Source organism: Myotis lucifugus, unplaced genomic scaffold, assembly GCF_000147115.1.
Source record: "Myotis lucifugus unplaced genomic scaffold, Myoluc2.0 scaffold_46, whole genome shotgun sequence".
In the NCBI taxonomy this organism is placed as follows: domain Eukaryota; kingdom Metazoa; phylum Chordata; class Mammalia; order Chiroptera; family Vespertilionidae; genus Myotis; species Myotis lucifugus.
This window is the reverse complement of record NW_005871094.1, coordinates 218,057-233,519: the sequence shown is the minus strand read 5'-3', so window position 1 is coordinate 233,519 and position 15,463 is coordinate 218,057. Positions and strand designations below refer to the sequence as shown.

Genomic DNA, 15,463 nt, shown 5'->3' with positions numbered 1-15,463 from the left:
AACCTGGGCGAGCTTAAGCAGCCAGAAGAAGGAGCAAAAGGGAGGGAAGAAGGAAGATGTGAGCTGGCCCTCATCACCCCTCCGGCCCTTGTCTTTGCAAAATGCGGGTGGGGGGCAAAGCGGCCCGTCCCTGGTGCTTTTCTGTGCCTTATAGCTGCTCCGGTGACCCAGGGCCTGCATGGACAAGCGAGGGGCCTCTAGGAGGAGGTGGGTCCTCGGGCCCAGTGTGCCCTGCCTTGCGCTGGGGTGGGGGCAGGCTGCAGTGGCTGCTCCCTGGACCTTCCTGGGGAGAGCCGCCCCAGGTCTCAGTTTTGCTGGCACCAGGGCCCCCTGGGGCTCTCCGAGGTCCCTCGCCAACTGCTTTAAGAGAACCTTAAAGAGAGGTTCCTGGAGTCCAGGGTTGCCGCCTAGCCTGCAATCCGGCCCTCCCGCTCTCCTATCGCCATGGATCACCATGGTGGGAACCCGGGTTGCCTACTGGCCTGCGCCCCAGCCCTCCCGCCCTCCAATCGCCATGGTGGGGGTCCTCAGTTGCCTCCTGGCCTGCACCCCAGCCCTCCAGCCTTCCTATCTCCATGGCAATTGCGGTGCCAGGCCAGCTGGCAACCCCGCCCCGGGGGTCAGAGGTTGCCGCCTGGCCTGCGCCCCGGCCCTCTCGTCCTCTGATTGCCATGGTGGGGGTCCGAGGTTGCTGCCTGGCCTGCGCCCCGGCCCTCCTACCCTCCTATCGCCATGGCGATCACTGGCTGAGGGGTGGGGAAAGGCGGCCTTTGCCCATCCCCCAGCTCTTGCCTGCTGCCTAGGTTGCCAATCACCATTCTTTAGTCCTTCCCCTTTCGCCTCCCATCATTGCAAATTAACTGTCATCTTTGTTGGCAGTTACCGCCATCTTGGCTGGCAATTAATTTGCATATCGCCCTGATTAGCCAATGGGAAGGGTAGCGGTAGTATGCTAATTACCATGTTTCTCTTTTATTAGATAGGATTATTGACTATATTCCCTATGCTGTACTCTATAACCCTGTGACTATTTTATAACTGCTGATTAGCACTTCTTAATCCCTTCACTTTTCTCACCTAGCAGCCCCACCCCCCATGTCCCAGCCACTGCTGCTTCCCCCTCCTGCATGTTCACATAGTCCCTTATGCTCAACTCCATTGTAGCACTAATCATACTGTATTTTAATCATTGTTTCTTTGCAATATTTCCTACAAAACTGAAATTCATTAGGAAAGAGGCTATGTCTTGTTTAGGTCTGTATTCCCAGCATAGTGTCTAGTACAGGGGTGGGCAAACTTTTTGACTCAAGGGCCACAATGGGTTCTTAAACTGGACGGGAGGGCCGGAACAAAAGCATGGATGGAGTGTTTGTGTGAACTAATATAAATTCAAAGTAAACATCATTACATAAAAGGGCACGGTCTTTTTTTTTTTTTTTTTTAGTTTTGTTCATTTCAAATGGGCCGGATCCAGCCCGTGGGCCATAGTTTGGCCACGGCTGGTCTAGTAGATAATGGGTGTTCAACTAATGCTTGTCAAATTAGGGAGTGTTTGTGAAAGGGGATGCATATGTATGTGAGCAGAGAACATGAAGATGCAAATGGATGCAATAGTAATAGCTAAAACTTTATGAACACTTAAGCATGTGCCAGGAAGTGCTTCACATTAGATGCATTTTCTAATTTAATTCTCACAACATTATGAAAGAAATACCAGATTACCCAATTTTATAGATGAGAAAACTGAAAGATTAAGTAAATTGCCCCAAATTTATAATGCAAAGGAACAGAATAGGGATTTGAACCAATGAAGTCTGGGGTCAGATTCTATGCTCTGTCTAATTCCTATACAATATTGCCTGTTATGAATATTTCTTTTATCAATGGAGCTGCATATTTCTAACTATGACTTTCTGTGTATATTTCTAAATATGAAAGTATTTAGAAATATATGCCCTGAAATATCTATATATTTCCTAGGATATATAAATGGTATGAGTTAAAGACATTCAAAAGCAGTCATGTGCCATTTCCCAAAAAGAGCTGTAAGTTACTTTGACATATATATTAATTAAAGAATATGACATAAGAGGGATACTACTAGAAATGAAGATCATGTGTGCACAAACCACATTTGTGATCAGAAATATTATCAGTTTTAAAATAATATAGAGAGTTAATGGTATGTCTCACAAAAACTCTAATGTGAAGAAAAATACACAAGATGTATCCAAAAGATTTGGGGAAGGGGAAATGGTAGTGCTGGGATTAACGGGCAAGATGGGAGTGGGGAGAATGGAGTATCTCAGACGGAGCAGGCTCATGGCTTTCTGTTCCAAGCCAAACAAATGAAAACTCCTTTATCATCTACCCAGGGCTGATGAGGTGGAGGCTTAGAACCACTTGTCCCCAAGTCAGTCACCCTGACATGAAAGTACTAAATTAGATTTAACTTCAAAATCAGTCTTATTCCTGGAGGTGATGAAAAAATTTAGTCTTCTCCATTAAACATGCCTGAGAGCCTTTTCTAAACCTTTGATTCCACAAGAGATACAAAATGAAGGCTGGGTTGAGGTAACTCTTTAACTGGAACTCATTCATGTTTTGTGTACAAAGGCAAGCCAGTCAATATTTGTCCTGGGAGCCTGTTCCGTTGTGATACAGAAGTTAGAGGGCAGCAGGGAACCCAGCAAAGATGTGCGCTTGTCTTCAGGGATGGATGGGGTCGGAGCAGAGATGGGAGGCTAACATAAGGAAGATCTACGCTGACTCCTCCAGCTTTTGCCTGGTTTAGATTTCACTGGAACATATAGAGATAGGAACTGTGGGAAGACAGTTTTATGGAGCTGTGTGAGGCTTACCAGCCCAGCTTCTCCTGACTTACAAATATTTTTTCTCTCTCTTCATATGACCAACTTTCTTATAAGGGTGTTTCATGCCTGTGGATTAGAGAATTTAAGATGAACCAGTGTGTAGTGGCACTAGGCACTCTGTGCATTACCTCATCTGATGATCACTAAAGAAAAAAACTAAAGTGTACAAATTATCTATGTAACTTTTCTCTGTGAAAGCTTCCCAAAATGCTTTCATGCAGGGATGAATGCTTTTATGCAGGGGCAAAATCATCTATAATAGCCTCCAACAAATCTCTTATTTCTGTGTTTCTCCCCATAGCTCCATTTGGGTAAGTCTGATAGGCAAGAATCTTGAGTCTTGTTCCTTTTTTTTTTTTTTTGGCTTTGATAGAAATTAATTCACTTTTTAAAAAATATATATTTTTATTGATTTCTGAGAGGAACAGAGAAGGAAAGAGAGATAGAAACATCAATGATGAGAGAGAATCATTGATCAGCTGCCTTCTGCATGCCCCGCACTGGGGATTGAGCCTGCAAGCCAGGCATATGCCCTGCCTGGGAATCCAACTGTGACCTTCTGGTTCATAGGTTGATATTCAACCACTGAGCAATTATGGTGGAGCAGAAATTAATTCACTTCTTATCAATATCAGCTCATGGAGTTAATAGCTAATATTAATAAAAAACTCCAAGTAAAGCTCAAGAATATTACCAGGTGTGCAAGTAATACAAATCCAGAACCAATGGTAAATATTTTGGACAATGGACAATAATTCAATTCAATGAATATTTATTGTGTGCCTACCACATGTGAGACATTTTTGTACATAAAAAAAGGAATAAGGAATTTAAAATCTGTACATGGATGACTAAGGCAGCAAAAATATATACACATATAACCAAAATATAAGACAAAGCTGAAGCATTTTTACTTCCTCCCAGAATACCCATTCTAAGTTCCCTGTATCCTTAGCCAATATCTCTGCTAGTCTGGGTGACTTACCTAGTGTTATGTCCCAAATCCTCATCCCTGAGTTGTCTGAATCCCTAGTCAACTACCCTCTCAAGTCATGGCTGCTGCCTTGTCCATTAACAATCACAACTGGTAATGAGTATATCATTGGTTCACCTATCCCTTTGTGATGATAAGGTATCTTACCCCTCCAATATGGCAACTCTTTCCCTTACAATAAGGAGGCTGGTTTCACCTGGGAATTAGGACCTTTAGATCCTTAGAGCCTAAAATTTAGGAATGGGAAGCACACATTTTCCAAGTGGGTAAAAGGGAGTGATGCTAAGATGAATCACCCCTACAGGGTTTTCAGACTCACATATTGTACTTATTGGGGGCACAACACCATACAAAAGATGTTGCCCTAGAATATATGTTATATCCTGGAGGATGAAAGTTGATTCTTATTGATGATAGCCATTCTGACAGATGTGAGGTGATATCTCATTGTGGTTTCAATTTGCATTTCTTTGATGATTAGTGGCTGTCTTTTCATATAGCTCTTGGCTATCTGTACATCCTCTTTGGAGAAGTGTCTATTCAGGTCTTCTGCCAATTTTTTAATTGGATTGCTTTTTGGTGTTGAGTTTTCTGTTTTTTATAAATTTTAGATATAACCCCTTATCAGATGTATCAGATGATCAGATGTATCACTGGTGAATATGTTCTCCCATGCAGAGTGTTATCTTTTCATTCTGTTGAAGGTTTCCTTTGCTGTGCAAAAACTTTTAGTTTGATGTAATCTTATTTATTTTTCCTTTTGTTTCCCTTGCCCAAGGAGATATATCAGAAAAAAATATTGCTATGAGAAATGTCTTAGATTTTCCTCCCTATGTTTTCTTCTAGGATTTTTATGGTTTTGAGTTTATGGTTTAATCTATTTGGAGTTTATTCTTATGTGTAGTGTAAGTTAGTGGTCTAGTTTCATTTTTTTGCACGTATTTGTCCAGTTTCCCCAACACCATTTATTGTATAGACTATTGTATGTTCTTGCCTCCTTTGTGAAATACTAATTGACTCATAAAGGCATGAGTTTATTTCTGTGCTGTCTTTCATAATATCTCATTTTACAGTTTGGGGTTCTTTTTGGCTTCGATTTCTGTTCAAGCCCTATTAATTATATAGTCAATCAAAGAGGTTCTAGAAGGTGTGTTTCTTTCTCCAACTACTTGATATTTGTTACTATGAATCCTTTATCTAACCATCTGTGCAGCCACTTTGTTCATTTTTCATATCACTTATTTTCTCAATAATGCTAACTTTCTGCTAAAATAGGGGTGGTGGTGGTGGGGGGAATACAATTAATGCTCCTAAGACCTTGTATTTCAGCCCCAGACTAAAAAGCCACTAGAAATACATGAGATTTCTTGCCTCACTCATTTTACAACAAATCAATAGCTGTGAGTCAGATTTCACAAGTCTGATATGATTTGTCGAGCATTTGGTGAGAACACTGAAATTCTAGAAGCAAGCACACGTACTTCTCAACATTTGTGAAAGAGATCAGAATGATCATCTTAATTTGAGATCAGTAAAAATCAACAAACAGGATTAAACTTCTCCCACACACAAAACCTAAAATATGATTTGAAAATTTTATTTGATGAGGATATGTGTTTATCTTCAAAGAACTCTCCATCAAGAATTATGTTTCTCATTAAGAAAAAATGGAACTAAATATAGAGACTTTTTTCAATTACAGTTGACATTAAATATTATACTAGTTTCAAGAGTATAGTATAGTGGTTAAGCATTTATGTAATTTTTGAAGTGATGACCCCAATAAGTCTAGTACCCACTTGGCACCCTACATAGTTAGTACAATATTATTGACTACAGTCCCTTTGTTGTATTTTACATCCCTGTGACTATTTTGTAACTGCCTATCTGTACTTCTTAATCCCTTAGCTTTTTTCACCCAGTCCCCACAACAACCCCTCCCATCTGGCAACCATCAATTTGTTCTCTGTAGCTCTAAGTCTATTTCCATTTTATTTGTTCATTAATTTTGTTCTTTAGATTCCACATATAAGTGAAATCATATGGTATTTGGCTTTCTCTGGCTGACTTATTTCACTTAGGATAATACCCTTTAGATTCATTCATGCTGTCACAGATGGTATACTTTAATTCTTTTTTTATGGTTGAGTAATATTTCATTGTATATATGTACCTCATCTTCTTTTCCAGTCATCTACTGATGGATATTTAGGTTGATTCCATATCTTGGCTATGGAATCATAGTGCTGCAATGAACATTTATCTTTTTGAATTAATATTTTGGGTTTCTTCAGACACATACCCAGAAATGGAATTACTGGGTCATATGGTAGTTCTATTTTATTATCTTGAGGAACTTCCACAGTTTTCCATAGCGGATGCACCAATTTGCAATCCCACCAATAATGCATGAGGGTTCCCTTTACTCCACATCTTTGCCAACACTTGTTATTTGTTGATTTCTTGATGATAGCCAATCTGACAGGTGTAAGGTGATATCTAATTATGATTTTAATTTGCAGTTCCCTAATGATTAGTAACACTGAGCATCCTTTCATATATCTATTGGCCATCTGTTTATTGAGACACACCCTTTTATATTTAAAATGTCATCACAGAGCATCATGGTGGAACAAATAGACCCATGTATATCTTCCCTTAAATCTACAACTAATCAGACATCTTTAATGCAATAAAAGTTACTCTGTTCAACACACTAGCAAGCTTGAGAGAGACACACATTGGTGCATCTGAAGGAGGGTGTATTGGAACACTTAGGGGACGCAAGATGAGGGAGAAAACAGGGATGGTGTCTGCAGATGTGGTTCCACAGCCACCATGGCTAGCCTGTGGCCCCAGCTAATGGGGTCATGTGGAGGAGTCAGGGTGTGGCTCTCACACTATGGCCCAGTGGAGAGTAAGAGGGATAGAAACAGCATTGGCACCTGAGAACCTGCTTCTTCCTCCTTTACTGCAGTGGAGCCTGGTAGCAAAAGCAAAGACATGTCTCTGGTCTCCCAGCTCTATATAGTGCAGTGGCACCAGCCAGGAAGGGAACCAGGTAACCCAGCACTGGGTTCACAAAGCAAACTCTCCCCTCACCCACCACATCCTCACACTATAGTAGTGAGGTCTCCAGACCCAGAGGAACAAAATACAGCAGAGCACTCACCACCCTATCACCCAGGTGGCAACTCCCATGACCACAGTGGTGACCACCCCCACCCCAGGGGCAAGTAGAATTGCTAAGAGAAAACAGAAGCTTGTACTAGAGCACCATCTACTGGTAGACAAAACAAAGACCTCTAATTATCAACCTGCTGAATTGTTAAAATCAAAACAGTACCTAAATAAGAAAGATATTCACTACTTTAAATGTTCCAGCAGAGGAACAACCCATTGAGTACCATGAACAGTTAAGGTAACATGGTAACACAGAAAGAAAATCACAATTCTCCTGAAACCAAACTCAGTCATGGAAGATAGAATTATCTAAATAATACAGAATTCAAAATAGCAGTCATGAAGAAACTCAGTGATATACAAGAAAACTCAGAAAGGCAGGTCAATGAGCTCAGGAATAAAATGAACAAACCAAAGGAGTAATTTACCAAAGAAATTTAAACTATAAAAAATAACCAAACAGAAAGTCTGGAGCTGAAGAACTCAGTAAATGAAGTGAAGAAAGCATTAGAAAAAGGACAAACCATGTGGAAGAGAGGATTAATGAGGTTGAAAATAGAAATCTAGAAATGATTCAGGTGGAAGAGGAGAGAAAACTCAGATTTTTTAAAAATGAAAGAACTGACCAAGGGATCAGAACTGAGATCTGAGAAATAAATCCACATATGTATGGGCAGCTAATTTATAAAAAAGGAGCCAATAACAAAAATGTTCAACAACACTAATTAGAGAAATGCTCATCAAAACCACAATGAGATATCATCGCACACCTATTCAATGGCTGTTTTCAAAAAGACAAGAAATAACAAGTGTTGAAGAGGATGTGAAGAAAACGTAACCCTTGTACACTGTTGGAGGGATTGTAAATTGGTGCAGCCATTATGAAAGCAGTATGGAGTTTCCTCAAAAAATTAAGAATAGAAATACCATATGACTCAGCAATTCCTCTTTTGGGTATTCATCCAAAGAATATTAAAATCTATCTATCTATCTATCTATCTATCTATCTATCTATCTATCTATCTATCATACATAGATAGATAGTTAGATAGATAGACCCCTATGTTAACTGCATCATTATTTACAATAGCCAAGACTGGAAACAACCTAAGTGTCTACTAGTGAATAAATAGCTAAAGAAGACATAGTAGATAAACATGAAGGAATATTCCTCAGCCATAAAAAAGATGAAATATTGCCATCTGTCACAAATGAATGAATCTTGAGGGTATTATGCTAAGTGAAATAAGTCATACAGAAAAGGCCCCAAACCACTCATATGTAGAATATAAAACAAAAAAAGTAATGAACTAACAAAACAAAAACAAACTCATACATACAGACAACAGAATGGTTGGTTACCAGAAGGGAAGGTGGTTGGGGGAGAGGAAGATGAGGAAAGGGGGTCAAATATATCACAACAAAAGGAAACTAGACTTTTGGTGGTAAATACACAATAGAGTATACAGGTACCAAATTACAAGGTTATTCACATGAAATTTATATAATGTTATTAACCAATGGCACTTCAATAAAAATAAATAAAATGTCTTCATAACTAAAAGAACAGTAATTTATGTGTAATCTGAAAGATGGATAACTTACAACTCAAGTGTCAAGAATTTTTCAGGTGTTTTTTGTTTGTTTATTTTGTTTTCATTACTGTCAATGTACAGGGGAGAGGATATTCTCATTCTTTGCTTCATGCAGATTAATAAAATGAACAAAGTTTTGGCTACCAAATTTGATAAGTATATATATTGAAAAATCTAGGATGCTACTCAACAACCTTTTTCCCCCATCTTTATTGAGGCATAATTGACGTACAAAAAAACTGCACATATTTAAAGTATACAATCAGATTCATCTGGCACATGTATGCACCCATGAAGCCATTACCACAATCAAGATGGTGAATGTATTCATTACAGCCAAGTTTCCTTGTGTTTCTTTGTGATCCCATGTAATCCCATGTCCACAACCCCCACCCCAGGCAATCACTGATCTGAATCTCACTATAGATTACTTTTCATTTTCTAGCATTTTATATGAATGAAATCATAAACTATTCTTTTTTGTCTTGCTTCTTTTCTTCAGTATACTTATTTGATATTCATCCATGATGCTGTGTCTATCAATAGTTCATTCCTTTTTACTACCTGTTAGTTTTCCATTCTGTGGCTATATCTCAGTTTATTCACCCAAAGTTTTGATTTATAACTGCACCTTTGTCAATGAACTGTGCCGTCCTATAGCATGGATATCATAAAAACTCTTGTCATTGGTAACATTGATCAAGTCACATTTCTGAAACCACAAAGCTAAGGGCAGACCTGGGATGGATGGAGTCTCCCACTGAGGATGGAATGCTGCCTAGAAGGTCAGTTTCTCCAGCCGATACTATCTTCCAATCACAACAGCATGGAATTGGGAATTTGTCATTTTCACTCTAAAACAATGTACAGCAAAGCGTCTTGATTAATAATGATTGAACCAAGGACTGATTCCTTTTCTCCAAAACCTCAACCCTTTGTTATTTCAGACCTCTAAGGGGAGCTGTAAGACATCAGTTAAGATGGCCATCGATGTTGGGTACCGGCACATTGATGGGGCCTACATCTACCGGAATGAGGACGAAGTGGGGGAGGCCATCAGAGAGAAGATAGCAGAAGGAAGGGTGAAGAGAGAGGATATTTTCTACTGCGGAAAGGTGAGAGTTTCCCTTCACCCTCCATCCCTCATATTAATGATAGACCTGATGTCACTTTTCTCTGCCTAATTTCAGAATATTTTCATGGTTTGATTCCGTCAAGGGCACATGCCTGGATTGCAAGCTCAATCCCCAGTAGAGGGCGTGCAAGATTCAGCCAAATAATGATGCTCTCTCATCGTTGATGTTTCTATCCCTCTCCCCCTCTCACTTTCTCTCTGAAATCAATAAAAAATATGTGGGAAAAAGAATAAAGAGCTACATTATTATTATTTTTTTTAATAGCGTGAATGTTAGTTCACTATCCCCTTTTTATTCTTTCAGCTGTGGGCTACCCATTTTGAACCAGAGAGGGTCCGCCCATACCTAGAGAAGACACTCAAGACCCTCCAGCTAGATTATGTTGATCTTTATATCATTGAAATGCCCATGGCTTTTAAGGTGAGTTCAGACACCTAAAGGTTTGATCTCTGCTCTTTGGCAGCCACAAGCCAGCAGCCATGTGCACGAAACTAGTTAATTACTTAGCACCATAGAATGTTATCATTTTGTCACCATAGGTTAGACAACACTGGCTAGCCTAACAAATGCCCAGAAAGATTATGTGTAACAGACTTAGGCTTGGATCCGATGTTTCTTGATTCCTAATCTAATGCACTTTTTATTATAGCATGTCTTTACAACTGTAGTTTAAGCTGTCCATCAAACCATCAAGTAGTCCCCAAACAGTAGTCCAATTTTACCTGTCCAGCATCCAGACACACCCTTCTTCCCATTCACATAGTCATGAAAATGTTCCTGCACGACATAATGCAAAATAATGTATACAACTGAAAACTTACTCACCTTCCACCGCTCCAAAGGGACATAACCCAAAGAATGGTCAGGTTTGGGGGAAGAGGGGGTCAGCAACAAGATTAGGGTGATAGCTATTCCTCTAATTCAAATGCACTTCTTCTTTAAACTTTCTCAATTTATGGACTCTGTGTTAATTTAACCACCAACAACACATCCCATATACACTGCTGAAGAGAAGTAACTGCTTTCAAATGTCTCTGAGAAAGGAGAGACTGAAAATGAAACTGGTCATTGAGGTGCCCAGATTTCCTTCACACAAGCAACCTGGCTGCCCCTGTTCTGTTCTCTGGAAGCTCTTTCCTTGATGACTCTTCTCTGTGGTCACATGCAAGAGGGACTTTGGGAAAGATTCCCCTTTTGCATCCTTGATAGGATATGAATTCACAAGCTTCACAATGGCCTTGGTTAAGCAAAGGCTTTCAATGGCCAGTTTGGGATTTCGTGGACAGTCCATATCCCTTAAAAATTTGCTTGGCTTTCAGTAAATTCACATTCAGTCAGCTGCATTAAAGAGTAATTAAAACTAGAAATCTTCTTGTATCTAATCCTTGGCTGTGGTTTCTGCATCTGAGTAAAGAACCTCCTTGTTCTGTTCATCTGCTCAGTCCTCAGTTTACTGCCCCCATCTGGCTTGAAATAATACAAAACAGGGGGGCACAGATCATGCGTTCTTTGCCCCCAGTCTCCATCTCATTGGATGGTGCTCCTTTGTTGGGTGTGGCATCACTGGCCTGAGATCTTGTCTTCAGAGAGAAATGGACAAGGATTCTCCCAAAGTCCAATTTTATTTCCCTCTAGGATTCTTACCTTCCTGTCTTGGCTGGCACAGACTTTTCTAACTCTTGAAGGCTCAGAGCTTAATTTCTCCCATTTGGGGAGGCATCTAGAAGCAGAAAGTACCTGTTTTAGCAAAATATGATCTTACCACTCATCTTACAAGCCAAGTAGCAATAAACACATTTATATTTCTTCAGGACCTGACTGAAGACTGCAAAAATGGCCAACAAACTAACACCGAATGTTTTCCTACTAAGTGCCCTAAAGCTCCAATCGTAGTATGCCCGTTGTCAGAGTCTCAAGACACAACAAGGCAACAATTTAACAAGATGCCATGCTATTGCATAGCAAGAATATCCAATTCTCAGCTGGAGAATCCTCACTATCCACAATCCCATACTGACCTGGCCAATTCCACACTCTTTGTTCATTACTTGCCATACCCAACACCTTTGTTTTAGTCAGAACTCTTGTTATAAATGGCAGAAACCCAACTCAAATTGGCATTAGCAAAAAAGGGAACTGAGAATTCCAAGGCATATCTAAATCCAAAGGACTGGATCCAGAAGTTCAAACTATGTATCTACACTCTGGCCCTTTCTCTATTCCTGTGTTCTGGTGGCTTAATTCTCAAAAATTTCTTTCTATATGATGGCAAAATGCCCACTGACATGCCAAGACCACTTCACAATACAACTTAAGAATTCAGAGGAAGAGAGACTACACATTAAACCTCACAGAGAAACACGGATCAGCCTTGCTTGGGTCACGTAACTTTTGCTGACTAATCTTTGTGTAAGGACAAGGCTGACTGACATCTTTGGCCAAGAGTTGGAACTGTAGAATGAGCTCTTCTATAGAAGAAGGCATAAGAATGGTAGAAAGCAAAATAACAGATTGCCACTGCACTCATTAATCAGAGGTCACTTAGCACGCATGGTCATACGAAGCATGAGCTCCAGAGCCAGGGTGCCTTGTTTGAATCCCAGCTCTGTCACATGTAAGCCAGATGACTTGGTCAAGTTATTACCTGATTCCTTTACACATCACCTAAACATGGTCCAATGGACTTCGGAGTCACACAGAAGAGGGACTTCCAGCTTTATTACCTACTAGTATTAGCATAGTATCTTTGATATTCCTGAACTTTCTTTCAATTTCATTATTGGTAAATTGAGACAATAATAACTCACTTGCCTAGTGTTGTGAGGAGTCATTAAAATTATAATATGAAATTACTGACACAATGCCTGACATTTCATAGATAATAAAAAATAATATTATGAAATGATCCGGTGGAAATATATATTCCAATATATAGAATATCTTCATTTCACAAAAGAGAAAGTTAAGGCCCCAGGCAATGAAACAGCTAACTCAGGTTTAAAATCCATCAGAACTGGGATCAGATTCTAAAACCCCTGATGCCATTCCCATATTTGTTTTCTGACAATATACAGTCCCTTCTGCTTTATTTTTTTTTAAATGAGGAATGACATTTTCAAAAAATAAATGAAGATACTGATGAATAGGAATAAGAATCAATAGCATAGATTTTTAGAGGGTTGAATTATTCTTCTAATACTGTCTTCAGTATGAGCAGGAGTGGAGGGAGAAAGACCATGGAATGATTCAGATGAGGGATGAGTAAAGGAGGCACAATGGAAGCTTAAGAGGAACATGCTTAAGAGGAATAGCTAACATGGGTTCAGGGGTGATAGGACTTAATTAAAGTCTTGGAAAGTAAAAAGTATTTAACACAGTGTATGATAGAGGCATAAAACCATTCCAAACAGAAGTAAAATTGGAAAATGCAAAAGGCAAGAAATATGGAGGGAGACTGAAGTGGAAATGTGGGCCATAGTGTTGAGAATTTCAAAGAGCTTGGGAAGCAGAAACAGAAAGGGTAATTAACATGAATGATTATGTGGCATTGAGGAATAAAGACCCCTTTTCCTGCTCTAAGTGAGACAGGAAGAAATTGAGTCAAAATTGTGTTTGCTAAAGAAAGTGATATCACGAGGGGAAAGTTTTATTCAGGTGAGATAGTGGAAGAAAAAAAAAAGGTTTTTTTAATATAATGAATTTTGCCTTAGCTGGTTTGGCTCAGTGGATAGAACGTCAGCCTGCGGACTGAACATACAGTTCCAGGCAAGGGCACATGACCTGGTTACGGGCTCGATGCCTCGTTGGAGCGTTCAGGAGGCAGCCTATCAATCATTCTCGCTCATCATTAATGTTTCTATCTCTCTCTCCCTCTCCCTTCTCTCATATATAATAATAATAATAATAATAATAATAAATTTTGTCCAATTGCTTGATTTTCAATAAAAATTCCTATTATCAAGGTCTACAAAGACTTGTATGCTGACAACCATACCCAATAGACACTGTATCCTCATATTATTTGATACCTTTCAACACAGTTGTCTACTATCTCCAATATACATTTTCTTCTTGTGACTTCTATACCACCCTCTCTTGATTCTTTGGTAGCTTCTCTGCCAACCTCCAAATGTTGTTATGCCCAGAATAGTACCTCTATTCTCAATATTCTTGTCTTACTGAGCCACACTGTGTCTATAAGAGACCTAGTTGCAAGGATTGATTATTATTTTATATGTAAGGGCTACCAAAGTTTGTCCATAGCCATGACCTCTTTCTAAGCCTCTTTCTGAGATTTCTCTGTTCAACTGCCTTCTCGAATAGCCACTTGAACGTTTGGTCATTTCAAACTCAAAATATTCATAAAAAACTCTTGATTGCTAACCCAAACTCAGGAAATGATTACTACCATCCACCCCAGGAGCCTAGGAATCATCTTTCATTTCTCTCTACAGTGGGGCCTTGACTTACGAATGTCCCAACTAACGAGTTTTTCGAGATTCGAGATACGAGCCGTCTCTCAGCCGATTTTTTGCTTTGAGTTGCGAGCTAAAATTCGGGTTACAAGCCAGCTTCAGATACCCCACCGCTAGTTGGCGCAATGAACGTCACAGTGAACGCCACAACATCAGCCCAGCATCACGTGTCTCACTCGTTCACTTTAATGATTTGACATACGAGTAATTTGAGTTACGAGCTCTGTCCCGGAACGAATTAAACTCGTAAGTCAAGGCCCCACTGTATTCCATTTTCAAGCCCATAAGAAATGGATCCCATGTTTAGATACAGCCACAAAAGAGAAATCTGAAAGATAACGTTCCACACCAGTTAGCCTTAGTTGGGAAAGGATCACCCATAAACAAGAGAAGGAAAGTTGACACTAATGTGTGAAGTAGGAAAAAAAATTGCTGAACTCCTGGAGGGCCCCAAAATGAAAGGAAAAAAACCAGTGAGCAAGTTTGCCAGAACTGAGAAGTAACATGCCGTGCTGTCCTCAACTGTCAAAACACTGAGTCTCAGAGTCCTAATTCGCAGCCTCTACTCTTTTTTGATGAGTAATTCTGTCATTAGGAGAAAGTTCATGGATTAAGAATAAGGATAATCTGTTGATAAATAAAGGGAAAATGAATGCCAGTATAGGATAATGGGATTAATGTGTTACATATTTTAGAAAAATGAAAGAATTTCTGGACAGTCCCACAAAGGTGAGAAATATATAAAAATATAATGTATTATATAATTATATAAACATACTAACAAATAATTAAACTTTTATTGCTTTCCCAGGGCTAGGGGTATATCAATTCAAATTCCATCATTTTAATTCCCAGATATAAATAAAAGGAATTATCCTTTTTTGTTTTTTGTTTTTTTCTTTTTTAGCCTGGAGATGAATTTTATCCTAAAGATGAGTATGGCAATTGGTTATATCACAATTCAAATCTGTGTGCCACTTGGGAGGTAAGTTTAAATGGGCCTTTTATTCTTTTATTTTAAAAGACTACATTTTTGAATTGTGATCTGATTATTCCTGTTTCATTTAGTAGGAAGAGATGCAGCCTTTATTCTCCCAGAGAATATACTCTAATGAGTGCAGTATCTCTTTCTAATGGGTGTTCCCCTCTAGGTAACAGTTGAAGACCTGAAGGCTGGAGTTGTTTTGTGGGGTGAGGAGGCAGCTAC

The 15,463-nt window shown here is 39.4% G+C and overlaps 1 protein-coding gene across 3 annotated transcripts in view; it reads left to right on the top strand.

Annotated features, from left to right (window-relative positions):
• The window catches only part of LOC102430721 (3-oxo-5-beta-steroid 4-dehydrogenase), a 36,207-nt gene that overhangs the window by 5,328 nt on the left and 15,416 nt on the right, over positions 1–15,463 (top strand). For 2 of the 3 annotated variants that reach the window (XM_006088304.3, XM_006088303.3), the window contains exons 2-4: positions 9,593–9,760; positions 10,085–10,201; positions 15,164–15,241. In XM_006088304.3, coding sequence (XP_006088366.1) covers positions 9,593–9,760; positions 10,085–10,201; positions 15,164–15,241 — 363 coding nt within the window. Of the gene's footprint in view, positions 1–117; positions 208–9,592; positions 9,761–10,084; positions 10,202–15,163; positions 15,242–15,463 lie in introns of those variants that run through there. The other variant, XM_023753499.1, reaches the window with a different exon arrangement.